The sequence below is a fragment of the Simochromis diagramma genome, unplaced genomic scaffold (genome assembly GCF_900408965.1).
Source record: "Simochromis diagramma unplaced genomic scaffold, fSimDia1.1 OVJJ01000596.1, whole genome shotgun sequence".
Taxonomy (NCBI): Eukaryota; Metazoa; Chordata; class Actinopteri; order Cichliformes; family Cichlidae; genus Simochromis; species Simochromis diagramma.
Genome location: NW_024387245.1, coordinates 14,098,030 through 14,117,912, shown reverse-complemented (window position 1 = coordinate 14,117,912; position 19,883 = coordinate 14,098,030). Strand labels below are relative to the sequence as shown.

At 38.3% G+C, this 19,883-nt stretch overlaps 4 protein-coding genes across 5 annotated transcripts; 2 read left to right on the top strand and 2 right to left on the bottom strand.

The window, feature by feature from the left end:
• Window positions 1–1,211: 1,211 nt before the first annotated feature.
• On the top strand, window positions 1,212–6,077 carry ube2g1b (ubiquitin-conjugating enzyme E2G 1b (UBC7 homolog, yeast)). Of its 2 annotated transcripts, none has more exons than XM_040053524.1 (6): window positions 1,212–1,412; window positions 1,789–1,891; window positions 1,988–2,085; window positions 3,977–4,155; window positions 4,426–4,532; window positions 4,782–6,077. In XM_040053524.1, the coding sequence occupies exons 1-5, from the start codon at window positions 1,370–1,372 to the stop codon at window positions 4,519–4,521; spliced, it is 519 nt and encodes a 172-aa protein (XP_039909458.1). In that variant the 5' UTR covers window positions 1,212–1,369; the 3' UTR covers window positions 4,522–4,532; window positions 4,782–6,077. The 2 variants fall into 2 exon arrangements, with proteins under 2 accessions (XP_039909458.1, XP_039909459.1); XM_040053525.1 differs by having other exon boundaries at window positions 1,220–1,412; window positions 4,422–4,532; window positions 4,782–5,669.
• Window positions 5,817–9,079, bottom strand: arpc3 (actin related protein 2/3 complex, subunit 3). The gene is made up of 7 exons (XM_040053523.1): window positions 8,956–9,079; window positions 8,481–8,580; window positions 7,848–7,924; window positions 7,346–7,414; window positions 7,087–7,213; window positions 6,457–6,551; window positions 5,817–6,051 (listed from the first exon to the last, which is right to left on the bottom strand). Exons 1-7 carry the CDS (start codon window positions 8,959–8,961, stop codon window positions 5,989–5,991), a joined length of 537 nt encoding a protein of 178 aa, XP_039909457.1. The 5' UTR covers window positions 8,962–9,079; the 3' UTR covers window positions 5,817–5,988.
• A 121-nt stretch (window positions 9,080–9,200) lies between these two features.
• gpn3 (GPN-loop GTPase 3) lies at window positions 9,201–13,063 on the bottom strand. The gene is made up of 8 exons (XM_040053521.1): window positions 12,879–13,063; window positions 12,633–12,741; window positions 12,285–12,452; window positions 10,579–10,703; window positions 10,342–10,457; window positions 10,058–10,154; window positions 9,823–9,951; window positions 9,201–9,494 (listed from the first exon to the last, which is right to left on the bottom strand). The coding sequence occupies exons 1-8, from the start codon at window positions 12,924–12,926 to the stop codon at window positions 9,429–9,431; spliced, it is 858 nt and encodes a 285-aa protein (XP_039909455.1). The 5' UTR covers window positions 12,927–13,063; the 3' UTR covers window positions 9,201–9,428.
• A 427-nt stretch (window positions 13,064–13,490) lies between these two features.
• Window positions 13,491–18,160, top strand: rnf170 (ring finger protein 170). Its single transcript, XM_040053522.1, has 7 exons — window positions 13,491–13,710; window positions 14,375–14,538; window positions 14,842–14,917; window positions 15,406–15,520; window positions 15,793–15,866; window positions 16,886–17,017; window positions 17,426–18,160. The coding sequence occupies exons 2-7, from the start codon at window positions 14,399–14,401 to the stop codon at window positions 17,693–17,695; spliced, it is 807 nt and encodes a 268-aa protein (XP_039909456.1). The 5' UTR covers window positions 13,491–13,710; window positions 14,375–14,398; the 3' UTR covers window positions 17,696–18,160.
• The last annotated feature ends 1,723 nt before the right edge of the window (window positions 18,161–19,883 follow it).

Genomic DNA, 19,883 nt, shown 5'->3' with positions numbered 1-19,883 from the left:
TCTTCATATATCACAAATCCATGCTCATTTTTTTCTTCTTGAGCATTAAGATTTTTATTTAAAAAAATTCATATCAAAATAAGGCTGAGAATATTTTTTATTGTATGAATATATTATTTAGAATATAAATTTCTAAAGTTCTTTGTGTCAATATATTTTGTGCTAAGTTGTCAACTTTGCCCATACTGTTGTGTAGTGTCTGTAAAAGTGTATAGTGAGTGATGCAACAGCAAACAGGACTTTATCATACTTACCTGTACTTAATAATGTCTTAAATCTCAAGCAGGTATGAGGATAAATTACCTAACAGGGTTGTGGGTTGCTTTTATGCATACTGTATATCTCTTAACAGTAAAGGTTATACATCAGAGGGCTCATTTATATATATATATATATATATATAGCCGTGGCAATCGTGGCTCAAGAGTTGGGAGTTCGCCTTGTAATTTGAAGGTTGCCGGTTAGAGCCCCGGCTCCGACAGTCTCGGTCGTTGTGTCCTTGGGCGAGACACTTCACCTGTTGCCTACTGGTGGTGATCAGAAGGCCCGGTGGCGCCAGAGTCCGGCAGCCTCGCCTCTGTCAGTGCGCCCCAGGGTGGCTGTGGCTACAATGTAGCTTGCCATCACCAGTGTGTGAATGTGTGCGTGGATGACTGGATGTGTAAAGCGCTTTGGGGTCCTTAGGGACTAGTAAAAGCGCTATATAAATACAGGCCATTTACCATTTATAGGGCCTTGTGTTTTTATTTTGCTGTACTAATGTAAGGTGACCTTGACGATCTTTAAAGGCGCCTATAATTAAAATGTATTATTATTATTATTATTATCATTATTATTATATTATTATTATACATTAATATGCATAAAGGAGAAACAAAGTGTTTTAGTCAGATATAAGTTCGTTAGGGAGATTTTTAATATCTGTAGTCTTAATGTTTCCCTGGTTAAATTAGAGGTAAAATGATAGTTTTTTTTTAAGCTAGCAGATAACAGAGGTTTTTATTTTTATTTTTAAATGCACGGCATTTGGCTGTTTAACTGTCATTACATGTGCACATGATTTAATTTACGTTACATTTTTTCTAAAACCCAGTTGTATTTTTATTCGATTTAATTAAATATTTTAGCACAGTTTTAGCTTAGTTTTACCCTGACATTTGTGGTATGCTACGTACATTGGGAGGAAGATTTGCCTGAGAGATCTGACTCAGGGTAAAGATAGCTCACCAACTTCCTCAGACCACTTTTTTTTTATAAGTCACTGACGGCGCTGTCTGAGAGAGAAGAAACGTGGACGGTGTACTTTAAATCGTTTCCACAGCTTTAGTTTGTGTTAGTTACTTCTTACTCGAAAACATACATTTGTAAAATGACGGGACAGTCTTCGTTGTTATTGCGTAAACAATTATCAGGTAAGTTAGCTAACTGTTGCTAAGTCTGTGGACACTAGCATTTCACTTTGTTTTATGGTCAGTCACAAGTGAGAAGCAGACGTGTTTCGTTTGGTTGTTGTTTAGTAGTAGCAGTGTTTGTCATATGTGACCTGTGTGTTTTATATATAAAAGCTTGAAAATGTAGTTGTAATGCACGTGTCGCGCGTAGATAGCGTGTCACACAGCTGTTAGCGGACATATGACTAAGGCTAGCTGCTATTGCTCAACAGCTACTATTTAAAAGTCAGTACACCCCCATTCATTACATGTGCTTACTCTCTCCATGTCTACCTGAGGTTATTCGAAACACACAGTGTGGTGAGTTTAAACACGTTTGATCACTTTGAATCTGCAGAACTGATCAAGAACCCAGTGGACGGCTTTTCTGCCGGGCTCGTGGACGATGATAACATCTATCAATGGGAAGTGGTCGTTATTGGACCCCAAGACACATTATAGTGAGTGATTCTTGTTTATTGATCTTAACTAATGGATTTATATCCATCTGAAGCTAAAGCTGGTCTTGTTAACACCATCCTCTTTCTCATTTTCAGTGAAGGAGGTTTCTTCAAAGCTATCTTAACGTTTCCTCGCGACTATCCTTTGAAGCCTCCTAAGATGAAGTTCGCCACTGAAATCTGGCATCCAAATGGTAAGAGCAAGCATCTCAGAACCTCTTCCTCTTTATGTAATCTACATATCTACATCAAAGGATAGGAAATTAGCATTTTTTTTGTGGGGGGGGGGGGGCTGTCTTAAATTGTGGTTATGATTATGCAAACATTACTTCTAATCACAGCCAAATGGCTTGGATGGTAATTTATATTATTAAAAAATACAAGAATTATGAGTTTTAAAAATATGTAAGCCTTAGCTTAACACTCGGGTATGTACAGTAGTGCTGTGCAATACTGCAGATTTTGGTATTGATCAGATATGAAGCAAATACAGGGCCAGCATTGCCGATACCACTACTTTTACCCTATAAATGCAGCTTATATACCGGAGAGCAGCGTGTGTGATTTACAAGATTAATCATCATCATTTTGCAATTTCTGAACACATTTTAATGACCACTAAATCACAGTGAAAACACCTGATGTGGCTGTCCAACACTGGACTGGAAGACCTGCATAAAAAAAAAAAAAAGATGTTTACTTTGCTCCCAAAACACAGATGGGAAAGTAGCAACTGTTTGCTTCTGTGACATGCTAGCATGCCCTGAGCAAAGCAAGAGGCAAACTGTGTATTATAACTACTTGTAGTAATCATTTAGCTTTAGGTGTTTTTAGTTGTTTGGTTTGCATTCCCAGCATTAAATCAGACTCGATCTCAGTGGGTGTTGGTCTCCGCCAAGGCTTTTATTTGTCACAGACTCGTTTTATGGGGAGAATTTCTAGACACAGCTAATTGACGGAGGATATCAGGTCTTTTGTCTCAGCTTCTTGCAGATGATATGGTTTTGTTGGCTACATTGAGAAATGACTTTCAGGTTACACCCGAGTGGTTTGCAGTCGAGATGAGAATCAGCACCTCTAGGTCTGAGGCCACGGTTCACAGCTGGAAGAGAGTGCCCACTCTGGGTAGGGGACAAGTTGCTGCACCAAGTCGAGGAGTTCAAGTATATCTGGGTTTTGTTCTCAAGAGAGGGGAGTTGGGAAAGTGACAGGCAGATTGGTGCAGTCTTGGCAGCAGTGTGGGTGCTGTACTGGTCTGTTGTGGTGAGGACACTAGTGTAAAAGTGAGTCTGTCTGTTTACCGACTGATCTATGTCCTTACTCTCACCTGTGGTCACAAGCTCTGAGTAGTGACTGAAAGAATAAGATCACAAGTGCAAGTGATGGAAATGAGTTTTCTTCGAATGGTGTCATCTTTCAGCCTTAGAAATGGAGTGAGGACCTCAGAGTAGAGCTGCTATTCTCTTCCAGGATGTCTCCTTTGCCCGTTCTAGGTGACATGTTTTGGGTCCCAGGGCTGATTCAATACACGCTAGACTAAGATTATGTCTCTCAGCTGGCTGATTGGTTTCATCATATATACATAACACAATTAATATTTAGTTGAAATGATTGAAATTGAGTGATACCAGAGTGAAGGAATGGTAAATCTGCTTTTTAAGTAATAATGTGGATTGTACTTGGGACAAAAACTAATTATATTTATAATTAAATTACTCAAATTTTCATTTTATAAAATAAATAAATTGTGAATCTGGAAAAAATTCTTTAAATGACATTAAATACATAACCAATAACACTTTAAGAGGAACATGTTTTGCTTTTATTATCATTATTTTGCTATTATGATTGCTTCTTCAGTTGGTAGTCTGTGTATGTTAACTATATCAGTAGGGTGAGGATCAATAGATCCATCAATCGTGTACTTTTAAGTGGTATGACATAAGCCACTTTTACCACAAGTGGTATGGAATAAGCCTATACCACACCACTTGTGGTAAAAGTCCCTTAATGAGCTTTTACCTTTTATTTTATATCTGCAGCACTGTAACAGTCTGTTTATTTTCCTGTTTTCTTTTATGCCAGTGGCAAAAAATGGCGAAGTTTGCATTTCCATTCTGCACGAACCTGGTGAGGACAAGTACGGCTACGAGAAGCCTGAGGAGCGCTGGCTACCGATCCATACAGTGGAGACCATCATGATCAGTGTCATCTCCATGCTGGCAGATCCCAATGTAGATTCTCCTGCCAATGTGGATGCAGCTGTAAGTGCTCATGTTCTCCAGGCGATACTGGATGCTGTCTGTTTACAGGAAACATCTTAATCTGTCTGCTCTAAGTTTGGTTAAATGAGATCACATTTTTCAGAGACGCTAGCTTCAGACAACGTGTAAGCTCTAAGAGAAATGAAGTAAACGTGTTACAGGCATCTCTGATTTGTGCAGCTTGTGTGGCCAAGATGTAGAAACAAGAAGTGATGGAGGGAGTAAATGACACTGTATACAATCACTGTGTCTATTATACCCGGCAGAAAGAGTGGAGAGAAGATCCTACAGGAATATTTAAGAAAAAGGTGGCGCGTTGTGTACGGAAAAGCCAAGACACTGCTTTTGACTAAGGCGTCAGTCTGATCATCAGTTCTGTAAGTACAATCACCCAGATTTAACCTCTTCACATCTGCTAGGCTGCCTTTGAGCAAGTTTGGCATTAGCTGCATTTTAAGGAATGACAAGAAGAAGCTTTATTGTTCATGCATTACAATTTTTTTTTTTTTTTCTTTTGGTTTGTTTGATTTTTAGAGCCCTCTGAATTCACAGCCTTCTACCATAGTGATTTACTTCCTTATGAAACTAGAACAGAAACTGAAATGTTTATTTTTTTTCTTGGGTAGAAGCTGGATGTGGATTGCCCGTTGAGGGAGATGGCTGGCAGATCTTTGCAACTTTTTGCCAGTGAAGAAACTTCTTCATGAATATTGCTGAACAGAAGTAACATCAATGCTGCAGTTTTATCATTACCACTTCATCAGCATTTCACTAGCAGGACATGTGCAGCCTTTTTGTGTGGCTTGCATACTTATGGAATTTGACAGTACACTGCTCCTATTTAGGTTTTTTTTTTTTTTTTCCCCCAAAGTAAATGTATTAACATAAATTATGGAAATCATCCTAAATATTAAGTAGTGTAATGTTAAATTCTGTGTATTAGAAAAAAAATCAGATTTTGGAGAAGGCACCGGGATAAATGCACCTTCTCTAAAGCTTGTTTATATTAATCTATTTATTTGTAGTGAAGCTGTTGCCTGTCAACTGCTCGAGTTTTTTTTTTTTTCCTTCAACTTGCAACACTGAGCCACTCATTTCACTATATATGCAGTTTTTCATTAATCGCAGTCATTGATCAGATGGAAATCTAGAAACACATCTTCCTCTTTCTCAGGTGCTTCTTCTTTCCTTTGTTGGTGAACTTGAACACTGCCTTAACTTCAGCAAGGACTGTATTTAAGGGCCTTTTTTTTTTTTTTTTTTTTTTTAACTCAAGGAAAAAGGTGTACAAACCAAAGAACCCGTGATTTTAATTTTTTTTTTTTTTTTTTTTTAAATTAAGACTTTCTTCCTATCCTTGTGATTGCATATGTAGAGTAAATGTATTCTCTCATTCCTATGGAAGAGGTCACAGGTCAGAAGTTTATATGTAACAGCTTTTTTTTATAGTTACAATAGCATGGATATGTCAAATGAAATATAGTTGTATTGAATAAAGTCGTGCAGATACTGTTCTTTCTGTAGAAACCTTTTCTTCCCTCCGCTGTACACCAACACATCCTTAAACAGACCTCAAGTCACTGAAATTTTCCTTCACACCTAGTGGCACAATCTGAATACAGCACATTTGGTTAAAAACTAAACGGCAATAACTGCACTAGTTTCGCATCTCCATAATTGCTTTATTGAATTAAGCACCAGCTCAATATAATCAACAAGTGAAGACATGCTTGAACATAAACTGTATAAAATCTTAACACAAAAGCAGACCCTCCTTTACCACCCCACCCAAAAATCCATCTTGCAAGTGTAGAAAACAGCAGTCCTAGTTGCTCACTGTCCAGGGGCTGACAGGCTTTTGTTCATGAACTGCTTCTTGACGAAGCAAACCCACCACTGAAAGAAAAAAAAAAAAAAAAAAAGTTGGTAAACTTTTCAGTCAAAAGGACACGTTTCAGTGTTAACTGCTGAAACCTGCACATATTTAGATTGTAGAAAGCAGCTTAAATCTAGCATTTGAGCCTGTATCCCTCCTGGGTTAGCTGTGTGGTGACCTAGTTTTGATATTAAGTTGTATAAATCAGATAAAGGAGGCAGGAAATCAAGACAGGAACAACAGTTAATTTTCATTCGTCTCTGATCCAAATGTGAGCTATGCAAGTTCTTTTCTGTATTGAAACTTAAATCCTACTGGATGCATCAGACACAGTAATTAAGGAACAAGGGGTGCATTGGCCCTGAGACATTTCCCTTATGTTTACAGACCGCAACAGCCAATCACTTTGGACATGCCAGACTTACCTTGCTGGGTTTATCTGTCTGGGGGTCAAACACACGATCGCATAGCCTCAAGCCAGTCTCCTGTCGGAGCTGCTGGAGGTAGGCCCTCATAGTCTCTAAAGAAGGATGAAGAGCAAATATTATCAGTCCAGCCACAGACAGCAACAACTACTGTTTAACAGCAGGAAGGCATGGCTTTAGTAGTCGACCTTCCACATAATATACTGTACAAAAAAAAAAAAAAAGATCCAGGCATTTAGATTTAGGAGTAAGATTGCTGTAAAAGATCTGAGAGGATTCACTTGGATATGGAGTTCAGTAAAATAACTCTATATTTTCAGGAGTTTTTAAATAGGGTGGAATTCCATTAGTTTCATGTGTAACAGAGTTGGTACTTTATAAATAATAAACACAAGTATAAAACAACATTTTCAGCCCCAGACCCCTAAAGCTTAAAGGTCATCATTTTCTATTTTTGGCTTGAAAAATACGAGGTGTACAAAGGAACCAGTCTAATTCAGAGTCAGGGAATTGAAACAACATAACCAGTTGGTATAAATATGGTGAAATATCAAGTTTGTTTGTACTTATTTACTGATAAACACCCTGAGGCAGACAAACATGTACTAATCCTAGCTTGAGACTTCTTACCTTCCTCTTGCTTGTTTGCAGGCTTGACATACATGGCATTAAGGGGGAAGCCAGGTTCTCCAGGAATGGGAAAGTTTGTGATGCCCAGAGTATACATCTCCTTTTCTCCCTGGCTCCTGGAGCTGCACTGTAGAGCCACATATCCCAATGGAAATAGTTTGATTATGTTTTCTGGTCACCTACTTGAATATATATTTAAGTAACTCATTGCTACAAGTGATGAAACTGCATTAAGCCCTTTGTGGGGATTTCAATTTACCTTCTGTAGTTTCTTTAGGCATTCAGAAATATAGAGTGTGACATAGATCAGTGTCCTGTCTGCCTCATTCTGAAAGAAACACATATACACACACATTTTTGAAAGATTTATTTATATAAAGCATTGAGGTTACTGTAATTTGTAGTAGTTAGGTCTCAGAATTGAACAGCCTAAACCATGCAAACTATGAAAAGATTGCACTGTTTGCAATCACAGGAAGAGGCAAGCCAGGGCATGTGGAAAAACCAAGTGCTCAGCTGCTCCAGAGAGAGTAAGAGAAAACAGGGGCACCAGTGAGGTGCATACCTACCTACCTGCCTCATATTTATTTATTTATTTTTTTTTTTTTTACACACACACACACACACACACACACACACACACACACACACACACACACTGGTGGGGGTGCAAAAACGCCCTAAGGTTTATGACTATTTTGGTCTCCTTAAACATGGAACACATGCAATCAAAACAGTGCAAATATCAATGAATTGCTTACCTTGATTTCATAGTTCTTGAAGAAAACATTGGCCTTGAAGTAGTAGATAGCCTCATCAATAATATCAGAATCTACACCTAAAATTTAAAAAAGCAAAGAAGAAGAAAACAAATTTACGGCTCTAAATTCAGTATTTGTGCATGTGCATATGTATGTGTCACTGTTAAAATGTCATTTCCCGTTTTGGCCATGCAGGCCTTTTTTGCAACCAGCAGAGCTCCATTCTTGATTTATGAGCTGCTAACAAGCAACTAGAATCACCCAATCACAAAATATAATAGCTTTATTATTCAATAGCACTGAATCTGTCAAACCCACAACACCATGGAAGACTGAAATGAACCTTTAGGTGGATTAGACACTACAAAATGCACCGTTTTATTACAGAAGTGCTCATAGACTCTAATGAAGAAGTTAGAAGTTGAGGATGAGCTTTTTACACCATATAAGGAAGTGTATCTGATGCATGTATCAGGAAATAAAGTAGGGGTCATAACAAGATACAACCCATTGCCTAAAAATGACTTAACCAAATCAAAAAACACTACTAAAGACTTCACTACAATTGATATGCGTTATGTGAAGGACATTATCGACCTTTTGACACAAGTAAAAGACATCGCATAGCCTTACCGTCTCCTCTGGCTGGTCCTTTAAACTGAGTTTTGACGGGGAGCAAAGCCATGTTCCCCACCAGCCTCGTTTCGGTGGCCATCAGGTTTGAGTGATACGCCTGAAAAATATTAAAAGAAAAAGTTGCTGTCACCTGATTTCTTTGGGAACATTTCTGCCAGATAGCATCATTGCTACTATGCTAGCCTGGTATAATGGTTATGTTATCGTAGAACCAAATAATAATAAGAAGTATAGGCAGCGTGCTAAAACCTATTTGCAACAAAGCATCAAACGCGAATTTGCGCTTTCTGACATGTCAAACATCGTTGAATTGCGACCCAAATGGTTAAGTAATTAGCGAACTATGCTAACGTTAACTCGGAGGCCCCTTTTTCCTACTCAGTGTGATTTCAGCGCAATATTTCTGCTCTAAACCTAGCAGTAAAGTTCTCTGCTCGTCAATAATAGTGTGTTCCTTCTTATTTTTACTCACCGGCATGTTGAATGATAAATATCAGTCCAACTGCTCAGCGACAGAAATATTCCAACACTTGCAAGATGCTGCTTCCGTGCTGTCCCACCCTTCGGCTTTACAGGAAGTGGCCACGTGTCATGTGGCGTATCATCCAGCCGGGGGCGCTAAATAAACACTTTACATCACACGGGCGGCAAAACGTGTATTTTGCGTTGCATTTTATTCAAAAAAAATATAATAGCAATATTTTTTAATAACTGCTAAGCATTTAAATGCATCAAACCACTGTTTTAAAATATACTTTTAAATGAATAGTTTCATTTTCATCAAAACAAACAAACAAAACATGAAACATTATTCATGATATCCACAATCTTCTTCACGTGTCCATTTCTCAGTATCCATCCAGTTACAACAAACAGTCCGATTGGAACTCCTTTGCCAGTCTTACTACACAAAGTCTGTATTTGCAGGATTGGCCGTACTCCGCCTCAGCTGTTCGCTTTGTCTTGAAACATTTCATCATAATTTAGGTTAGCAGGCTGTTCCTCAACCTCCTGTAGGAAAAGAAGGTACAGAACAAATAAAACTGGTTGATCATGTAAAGCTATATATATATATACACACATACACATATATATATATATATATATATATATATATATATACATATATATAATATATATATACATATACATACACATATATATACATATATATATATATATATACATACATATGTGTATATATATGTATGTATGTATGTATGTATGTATGTGTGTGTATGTATGTATGTATGTATGTATATTTATTATTATTATTTTTTTTTTTTTCTTTCCCCCAGTTGTGTTTAATTGGGGTGGGTGGGTTGTGCTGTTTCTTCACCTTTGGCTCCTTAAACTCCAGGTCCTCTCCGTACTGTATTGAGAAGTCAATGTGTTGCAGTACTATGTTAATACCTTCTTCATCAGTGCGGTCAAAAGGGAGGAATCTTACTATACTGTAGTCATCAATCTAGATACACAAATAGATACTGTCATTAAAAACAGACAAATATATTAATAAAAATATCAATCTGGTCATAAACATGATGCAGTACCAAATCAAGGCCTTTACTTACGAGACCACAAATAGCTTTGGTTAGCTTCTTGAACTTTTTGCTTCTGATTGTGTTGGAGCCGTCTTCCATCATTGAGTACATGTCCGGGTCCAGGTATCTTTAAAAAAAGAATGCAATGCATAAAAATGTAAGCAAATTAAAACTAAGAATTGTGTCTTCAAACATGTTCAGGTTTTGAATAACATGAAAAGAAAACTTTAATCTAGTCCTAGAACAGATGACAAAGAGATTTACTTTTGTAGATTTTGTGTGCACTTAACATTGTCAATTCATATGAAACTTACTTTTCAATCTCCTTCTTTGCTTTGGGGCTAAGCAGATCCATTTTTGTCATGATGTTTACCTGAGGAATCTCTAATGACACCATAGCACTGAGGGCAGCCATGACTCCAGAGATAAACTACAGTAGGAGACAAGTAAAAGGTGTGCTGTCACTATTACATTATGTGTGTGTTTGTACAGAAATGAAGTTAAAAAAGGAAAATCAAATAAATCAGAGGAAGACACTGTGAGACTGTTACCTTAAAAGACTCCACCATGAACTGCGAGTCAACAAGGAAAACTCCACAAACCCGAAACTCCCACTGCTGGAGCTGCTCCACCAGCTGCTTCATTACAGGAAGGTGTGTGTACAGCTCAATCTGCCCTGTAAAGAGAAGCCACGCTTCACACCAGTTCTATGAGGCACACACGGACAACCACTTTTCCAACGATAACATACCTTGTTCCAAGACTGGAATAATGAAATATACACTCACCTGCCAATTCAATAGGTTTGTTACTCTCTAATGGCAGCAGCTCAACTACATTTAAGCATACAGACACGTTCAATATGCTGAAGTTTAAAGCAAGCATCAGAAAAGGGAAATATGGTATGGTTATTGATGCCAGACGGGCTGGTTTGAGTATTTCTGAAACTGATCTGCTGGGATTTTCCCCAAACAGCCATCAAAAACCATCCGTAGGTTTTTGTTGAAAGATTTTATTATGTTTATGTATAGAAGTACATTTCATTTAAAGTTCTCTAGATGTGTTTGCTCTTTGTACTAGAGAAGTTACACTGTGCAAGCTCAGCACGAAGTCTCTATCGTTGTATGTTATCTCTTCCACTCATGTATCTGTGATGAAGTCTCAGACTGTTGTATGTTATCTCTTCCTGCATGTGATGAAGTCTCTACCTTTGTATGTTATCTCTTCCACTCATGTGTCTGTGACGCAAACATGCTTGAGTATAAATAAAGGGTGGCAACTGCTGCGGAGTGTGAGTCTCCGTTTGAGCTCTCACCCGTGTGCACGTTAAACCTGCAAACCTGTCTGAGTGCCATTTATTCTGACCTGAGTTGCAATACAGGAAAACTCCTGACATTTCTACAGACAACAGTCCAGAAAAGAAAAAAAAAAAAAAAAAAAAAGCGCCAGTTCTCTGGGTGAGAATTCTTGTTCATGTATGAGGAGAAAGACCAGACTGTTTAAAGCTAATATGAAGGCAAGAGTAAACTCATATTCATTACAACCTAGGTTTACAGAAGAACATCTCTGAATGCACAACATGTTGAACCTTGAATCGGATAGGCTACAGCAGCTGAACACCACGCCAGGTGCCACTACTGTCAACTATGAACAGGAAACTGAGGCTATAATTTGCAAAGGTTCAAGAAAACATAATTTAAACCCCACAGCCTACCCGAGTATTGCTGCTGACTACCTTATGATCACAGTAAACCCATCTTCCGACTGTTGCTTCTAGTAGGATAATTTGTCATGCTACAAAGCTCAAAATCATCTCAAACTATGTCTCGCTGCATGCTCAATCATCCAGGTAATGAAATCCCAAAACATTGATCCTGTCCATCAAAACCATAGCACTTTCAGTGGGAGAAACATTATATCACTCATCCAAGTGCCTTCTTCAGTCTCAGATGGACAAAATCAACGTTTTGGCATCTCAAACAAACTGACAAAGCTGCAGCAACTGTGTGATGCTATCGTGTCAGTATGGTCCAAAGTCTATAAGGAATTCACCATGTTGAATGTATGCCATAAGGAATTAAGGTAATTTTGAGGGTAAGTGGTCATGAGTGTAAATCTATTTTGGTGATTTTAACAAAATTAACAAATAACAGTGCCCAGGATATGTTGAATCCCATCCACACTCCAGCACAAACAAGTGCACTGTGCTGCAGCCAATGGAAGTCTGGCTTCAACGTACCCTCTTTGAAACATTTACCTGGACAGTCAAACAATATGTAGTCATCTTCCACGTGGCCCAGGCTTTCCTCCAGCCAATCAAAGTTGTTTGCGAAGTACTCCATGCAGAAAACCAGACCTCCGTTTGGGCCAAATCTTAAAGAATCGTCCTCCATCACGTCATCCACCTGAATAAGCTCACGAATGTCTGAGAGCAAACATAATAAAGTTACCATGTGGGTTGTGTAAAATAACTCCTATATGCTAAATACTAAAGCAAGAATTAATGTTAGAGCCTAATTAAAAGCCATTTATCAGGGTTAATCGTATCCTCCTCTCTTCTATGGACACTACTATGTCATATAAACTAAAACTATGCTGCATTTACCTGCCATGACAGGGTAATCAAAGTGCTCAGCTGCTGGGTCCAAATTGACCACCTGAACTGAACGGTTTAAGGTCTCTGAATGCTGGACCATGGTGGAGCAGTAGGTACTCTGAAATGAAAATGAACTCCAGTAAACAAAAAGCAGATGCAGTCTGTGTTGAACACAAGACAACCTCATGCCTTAGCATTAGCCGAATAGCACAACAAAGTATTTCAACAAGTTTAACTGAATGAGTGATAACTTACCTTACCGCTACCCGCGGGACCCATCACTAGCTGTGCATAACGAGGCATTGTGCCTCAGTTAAAGAGAGCTGTGTAAAACTGGGTCCTTTTTTGTCGCCAAAAGTAGCTTCGTAGAACTGTTCGTAATATTGATGCACTAGCGGTGGTGGTACTTGTGCTTCTTCTTCTCCTTCTTTTTCTTCTTCGTCTTCTTGTAAGAAACATCTACATTGTATTAGCACTTCTGCCACCTATTGGTCAAAGCGTGGTTAACAAGCTTGGATCATTAATATGGCATGTACTAAGAAATTTAATTGTTAAGTTATACACTATATGAAGACGTCTTTCTATTTAAGGTAAGACATTTCCGTCAGTAGAGACAGAATACAAGTCTCTCATAAATAATTAAGTTAAATAAACGTAAGCGAATACATACATTTAAAAAGCTAAAACTATTTTTCTGAGCAGTTAAATAATTTCAGAAATTACTCTCTCTCTCTGTATAATATGTTTAATTTATGTAAAATAAAATAAAAATAATGGGATAAAGGATAAAGTACAAAAATAACGTCATTACTAAACACTAGGGGGCAGCATTCTGTCGTCGTAGCTTCTAACCTGCATACCTCTAAGAGAATAAGAAGGAAAGGAAGTCGTTGCAAACCGAAACATTACCATCGGCATGCCAAGCAAGAGCAACAACACGCAAGCGATTGCTCCTGGTCTCCTAATTTGACTGAGCCTCTAAAATCTGTCATAATTGGGGGGGAAATGTCTCGATAGAGTGGATGGAGCGGATAGGTGAAGCTTTTGGAAAGAGCTTACCGAGTGGAGGTGGACTTCTTATTATCAGGTGAGCTCTTTCATCATAGTCCGTCTTGCAAAACGTTTCAAATTACTTTGCACGTTACGTAAACAGTATTAGCTTCATTATGATCTGTGCCACACTCTTCTGCTATAACTTAAGGCGGCCCTGCTAAGCCTGTCGTCAAAGAGTCGTTAAATGTCCCGTAAGAGCTCAGACTTAAAGAGAGAAGCTGTCCTTCTTTCACTGGTACATAAATAACTACAGGGCTCAATATTGTCTATGGTGGAGGAGCTTCCAAAAGCCACACACTGTCATTACCAACAGTAGCGGTGCTCATTAATGTGTTAAAAGCTAATCTACGCCAGCGCTGAACTTGGCAAGCGGGCGTTGCTAGCTGATAATAGCAACACAGTGAACGGAAGAATGCTACATGCAGGGACAAGTAGGCTAGTAGACTAGACATAAAGTGTCGCTAACCTATTTTTGTAACGTTTTGGTAAGAATGGACTGATCGCTGCTATTGCTAACAGGTCACTTAAAAACAAGCCTTTAAATTCGCAGCTTAATCCCGTAAACCCACAGATTTGTGGCATTCACAGACTTGGGAATACATTAGTGGAACCTCATAGTCCGTTAAATTATATAGCTTTTACTAACATTTAAAATTATAATTAGTGATCTTTTTTTCTTCTCCCCCTCTGTTTTCCAGAGTTGTAGGCTATGAGTGTGGGTGATGGAGGACGGTCAGCATGGGGACTTGGACTACTTGATCCAAGATGAGGACACTCTCATTGAAGGTGTCAGCAACCAGGTTTTATTTGTGGTGGTGCTCAGTGTCGCCTTCCTTGCAGGACTCCTCACTCTCCTCTGCAGGTAAGCAATTGTTGTTTAATAAAAGGAAAGTGCCGTTTTCTTTTTCTTTGGATGACAGGTGTTCAGGACCGATAATATATGCATATATCTGAGGGTTGTAATCATGTAGAATATTGCACTTTAGGGCTACTCGTAACTCTGATGATGAAGTTCATCAGTGTTACCGTTTCATTACTGTGTTCACAGGCAGTTAGTTAGTGTATTAAAACTTGGCTCACTGTCTTGGATTTGCATTGTCATGCTCTGTTTCATAGTTTACGCTGACAAACATCTGATTGCCAAATCATCCTTTGACATTTGCAGACAAGAGCAGCAAAATATTCATCCTGAGAATCAGGAGCACGTTAGAGCCGTCCGACAACAGCTCCAGACCGAGCAGGTAAAGACGCAAGCGCAGCTCTAGCCTTTTTAGCCCTACGTATTACTTGGAATCCTTTGAGTGGTTTGAAACATCGCCTGAACATTTCAAACTCAGAAAAGCAGAGTTTTGAGGATTATATTTTAATTTGGAGGATGTCATCCTTTACTAAAACTATTATTTTGTTGGTGTTTAATTTCTATGTTATCTTAAGAAAGCAACCTCTAAAATTTATATTTATATCTCTGAAATTTAAAAGAAGCAATTAGTTTTGGCTCTAGAACTGGCAAACATCCAGAAGAAGGAACTGAAAAGGTTTAAATTGTCAAGTCACAACAGGAAGTTGCAAAAGGGCTGATTATAGATAAATATTAATATTCGTTTACAGCTAGTAAATGGTTTATAATGTTTATTGTTCATTTGGAGGGAATGACTCTCAAAATTGTGCGCTCTGTTATAACAAATGTGCTAAACGTTTTAATTTGTATGCTTTCGATTTCATTTTGCAGGATGAAAATCCCCAGGCTGAAGCCAGGCAGCAGTATTACACAGACATGTCGTGTCCTGTATGTTTACAGCAGGCTGTTCTGCCTGTGGAAACCAATTGTGGACACCTTTTCTGTGGTGAGATTATTGTACAGATTTCAGTAATGTGCACTAAACAAAACAATATGATTTCATTCTTGTAATCGCTTATTTCATTACTAAAAAAGTAGTACAAAAAGTACAAAATTGCTACAAATGTTGACATTATTTGAAAATATGCACATCAAGGAAAACATCATTTGAAGTAAATATTTTTTTTTAATTTTTTTTATTTTTTATTTTTTTAAGCTAATAGCTATTGTTTTGTGCTTTAGTTTTACTCATGTGCCATATCCTGTATTCTTACACAGGCTCCTGCATCATAGCCTACTGGAGGTACGGCACCTGGCTGGGAGCTATTAACTGCCCCATCTGCAGACAAATGGTGAGTCTTTCAGTACTTGTTAAAATGCACACTAGGGATATTCATAAGTTGCCAGCTGTTCTGTATTCATATCTTTGAATGCACAAAAATACCTTAATTTTTTTTAGGCGTTTAGCTACTGCCACAGTTGTTGGAAATGAGTGTTAAATGGAATAAGTGATGTGTCAGTCAGAGCGGTGCTGTGTGACCTGTCACTGCTCTACATATATATTACCACCCAGTTGATGTATAATATCAACTGGCCGATATAACTATAAATGAGTACATAAAAAGAAAAAAGAAAAAAAAACACATGGCAAATTTTGGGGAAAACTGTTATCTATGCCTCTAATGTTTCAGTAAAGGACTAGATGTTACAATGCATTGCTTTTAATGGAGAAAATCTTGAAGGATGGCTGTTCTGAAGAAAGCAGCGCAGAAACTTTACCAGCAGCACACATCGTTGTGTGCCTCAACTTTTGTTCTTTTACCCAACCTAGCCTGCCATTTCCCCTGCTTAGGTTTAGGGATTAGAGATCTGATCTAAATTGTTAAATTTGCGACACATCGTCCGTAGTGGACCTTGGATTCATCGGGTGTTTCGGCCATTATCACTAGACACCCTCATCCAAGGAGGCCCTGCCAGGGTTGATCAGACAGCTGTAGCAGTCAACCAGCAAAACTTTTAATCTTATGTTTTACTCTTTCGATGCCCCCTGTTGAGGCAGGCCCACCGCGATCAATCCTTGGCATGTGTATCGTGGTTAGCTGACTGCCTTAGCTGCCCAAGTGATGTCAGCCCTTTTTAGCCATAGCCAGTGACTGGTCCTCTCAGCAGTGTTAGCTAATTCTCTTATAGCCTGCCGTTGTGCCTGTCCTCTGATCCCAATCTCTCTAAGCAGTTTTGCTGTTGTACTGGCAACAAAGCCCCCTCCAATAAAAGTGTATATATGTCAACCCATGTATGTGATTATCATCAATATCAGTATTGGTATCCTTCTTAAAAATATCTTTATATTTTTTTTTTCTTTTAATTCCAGGTAACATTGCTCTTTCCACTATTTCATGAGCACGCTGGTCCTCAGAGGGTACAGGATGGGGAAGCTGAACCTCAGCTAATATTAAGAGATATCAATGATTACAACCGCAGGTTTTCCGGCCAGCCGAGATCTGTGAGTATTTCACAGTGATATTTATTTAGATTGAGGCTTTAAGTTTGAATATTCATTCTGTACAACCCAGAATATGGTTATATATTAAGGGGGGGGTGCGCTCATCTGATTGTGACCTGATCTGTCTCCTTTGGTCTTGGGAGCTGCGGACTTCTCCATTGTATAACTCCTTCTTTGTCTCTGTGAGTCATAGTCTAAAACCCAACAACAGTTATATTCTTGATACAAAAGTTAGGAAAGTTGTTAAGGAAGTGGATGTTTGCTCTCTCTGCAAGTCTATCATGGGAGACATGCGAAAGAGAGGGATTTAAAATTAGCAGCCATCCATGAAATGGCTGATATGATACTACCTTAAATGAGATAAACGTGAGTTATTATTGACAACTTTGTTTCTGTGGTTTACCTCAGTTTATGGACAGGCTGCGGGATGTGCCCACTCTGCTTCGTCACGCCTTTAGAGAGATGTTTACTGTGGGTGGCCTCTTCTGGATGTTCAGGATTCGAATTCTTCTCTGCCTCATTGGGGCAATCACCTACCTGGCCTCTCCGCTCGACATCCTTCCCGAAGCGCTCTTTGGTCTTCTGGGATTCATGGACGATTTCTTTGTAATCCTACTTCTCTTTGTGTACATCTCTATCATGTACAGAGAGGTGGTTACTCAGAGACTGAACGGCTAGGCCTTCTCAAAAGCCTCGGGAAGAGTGAAGTCAACATCTGAGGATGTGCAAAAAAAAGGGAATAAATGTTCAAAGAGCAGTTAGTCGATAATACAGATTTTGCTCTCTCACTCTCTCTCTCTCTCTCACTCTCTCTCTGAAGCCTTGGATGTTATTTTATCACAGGAGATGGGTTAGCAGAAAAAAGTACTCTCAATATTGACTCTGTATATAGAATTTACCATTCAAGATTCTAAGGTCATATGAGTCAGTACCAACAGAAGCAGAATATAAGGATGCAATGTAAAAATCTACTTGGAGTCAGGCACTGAGGTCAGTCAGTAAAGTCTTTCTTGCCCATCAATTTACAACCTTAACTAAATAGTCAACAGTGCCATGAACGGGCATTTGGTTAATGTGTATGTCATCATTATGGAGACAATCGTGTAAAACTGTAATGTCTTTATTAAATGGATTTAAAGTCAACAGTCTACATTTGGGTTGTCAGTTGACAAGCAAAGTTGTGTTACAAGAACCCTGTTAATGGGGTTATTAGAACCTGCTTTATTCACTTATAGTTACGCCCATATTTCAGTGATCTGTAACCTGCATAACCATGACTTGAAACCAATGTTTGTGTCAAAATCACTGAAGTGTTTCACCTGGAAACGTCTAGATTTATTCATCCATTCTAACATGCTTCGAACTTTCCTGGGCTTACCCACGTGGAAATATAGTGAACAACACCAACCAGTCTGATGATGATTTCTCAGTTAGAGATGACTTTGTTTTTCAAGAAAAGAAAGAACTGATTAAAGTTCATTTTTAATCATCAGCTCAATCAAGTAATGAATGTTAATGTCATGTTTCAATGTTCAAAGATTATTTTAAGGATTTTTTTTTTTTTTTTCTTTTCTTCACATTTCAGGATCTTAATCAGTTTGTCAGTGTCAGTTCAGCTTCATGCACTACAGAGCTTTTCAGAACATCAGTCTCTCAATCTGTCAGATTTTGAAATGTATTAAAGTCTTATTTATGTTCAAATTAAATTAATGTTCTATACAAAATGTGTTTTACTGAGGATATAAATAAATGGGGGCTTACCAAACTGTTCAAGTGTAAATCCAGCTTGAACTTTTGACTGGTGCACAGTAAATATCTCCACCTCAACTTCTTTTATTTTATTTTATTATTTTTTTTTAGTTGTGATTACTTAAATAGGTAGTGTTGTCTAGTGGAGCCAGAGAGAGACTTCATTATCTGCCCTTTTCCCTCAAAGTTACTGTGCAACCATGGTTACTTTTTGAGCAATGAGTCCAGGCTATTTGGTTTCTGGGGATTCAAGCCAATGTTTGATAAGCTTGTCATGGTAGGCAAAGTAAAAGGAGCAGGTTAACTGTAAATTTCACTGTATTTCAGAGATTTAGATTACCAAAAAAGGAGACCAGCAGCTACCTCATGGAATGTCTTGTTTTAGGGTGTGCCCACATACCAGTATGTGTCATACTTGAGTACTGCTCCACTAGTGTCCCTTTCAGTTTAAACTAAAGCCAGAGACAGCAGCATATGTTGTAATGCTCCAGGTGAACTACATTTGAGAGGTTTTTTGGAAGTCCCACCCTGATGTAATCTTTATTTTGGAAGCATCATGCCAGGGGCACTTTGTGCACAGACTTCGTGTACATGCCAAAATGCATGTCAGAAATGTGTAAAAATGCTGCTTCTCTCATACAATCTATTAACATAATTTCAAAGATATCACGTGCACTCATTTTTTCAGGGTTAGTGGGATTCCATCTAAATTAAATGGAATTATGACAATTGCATGAAGAAATCAAGTGGTTTTCTTTTATGAATCATTAGTTGCTTTTTATGGGATTTTTTTGTGTGTGGTTAGACCTGCTCCAACTTTTTTTTTTAAGAATACAATAGAACAGAATAGCCCTATATTGTCTTTGTGCATGTACAACAACATTTTTGTGTGGATTGATTCTGTGTGGATAATTTGAAAGCAAGAAAAATGATCCACATGTGAAAAAATATTCAAGACAGTTTCCAATTTTCGCAGGAGTGGATGTCCCCAAAAATCCACCCCTAGGTCAGATTATGCAATGCTCAAAGAAATTACAACAAACCTTAAGAGCTACAGCTCAACAACAATATCATCAGTTGAACAAGTTATTGAATCATATGTTGGACTTAGTTATTA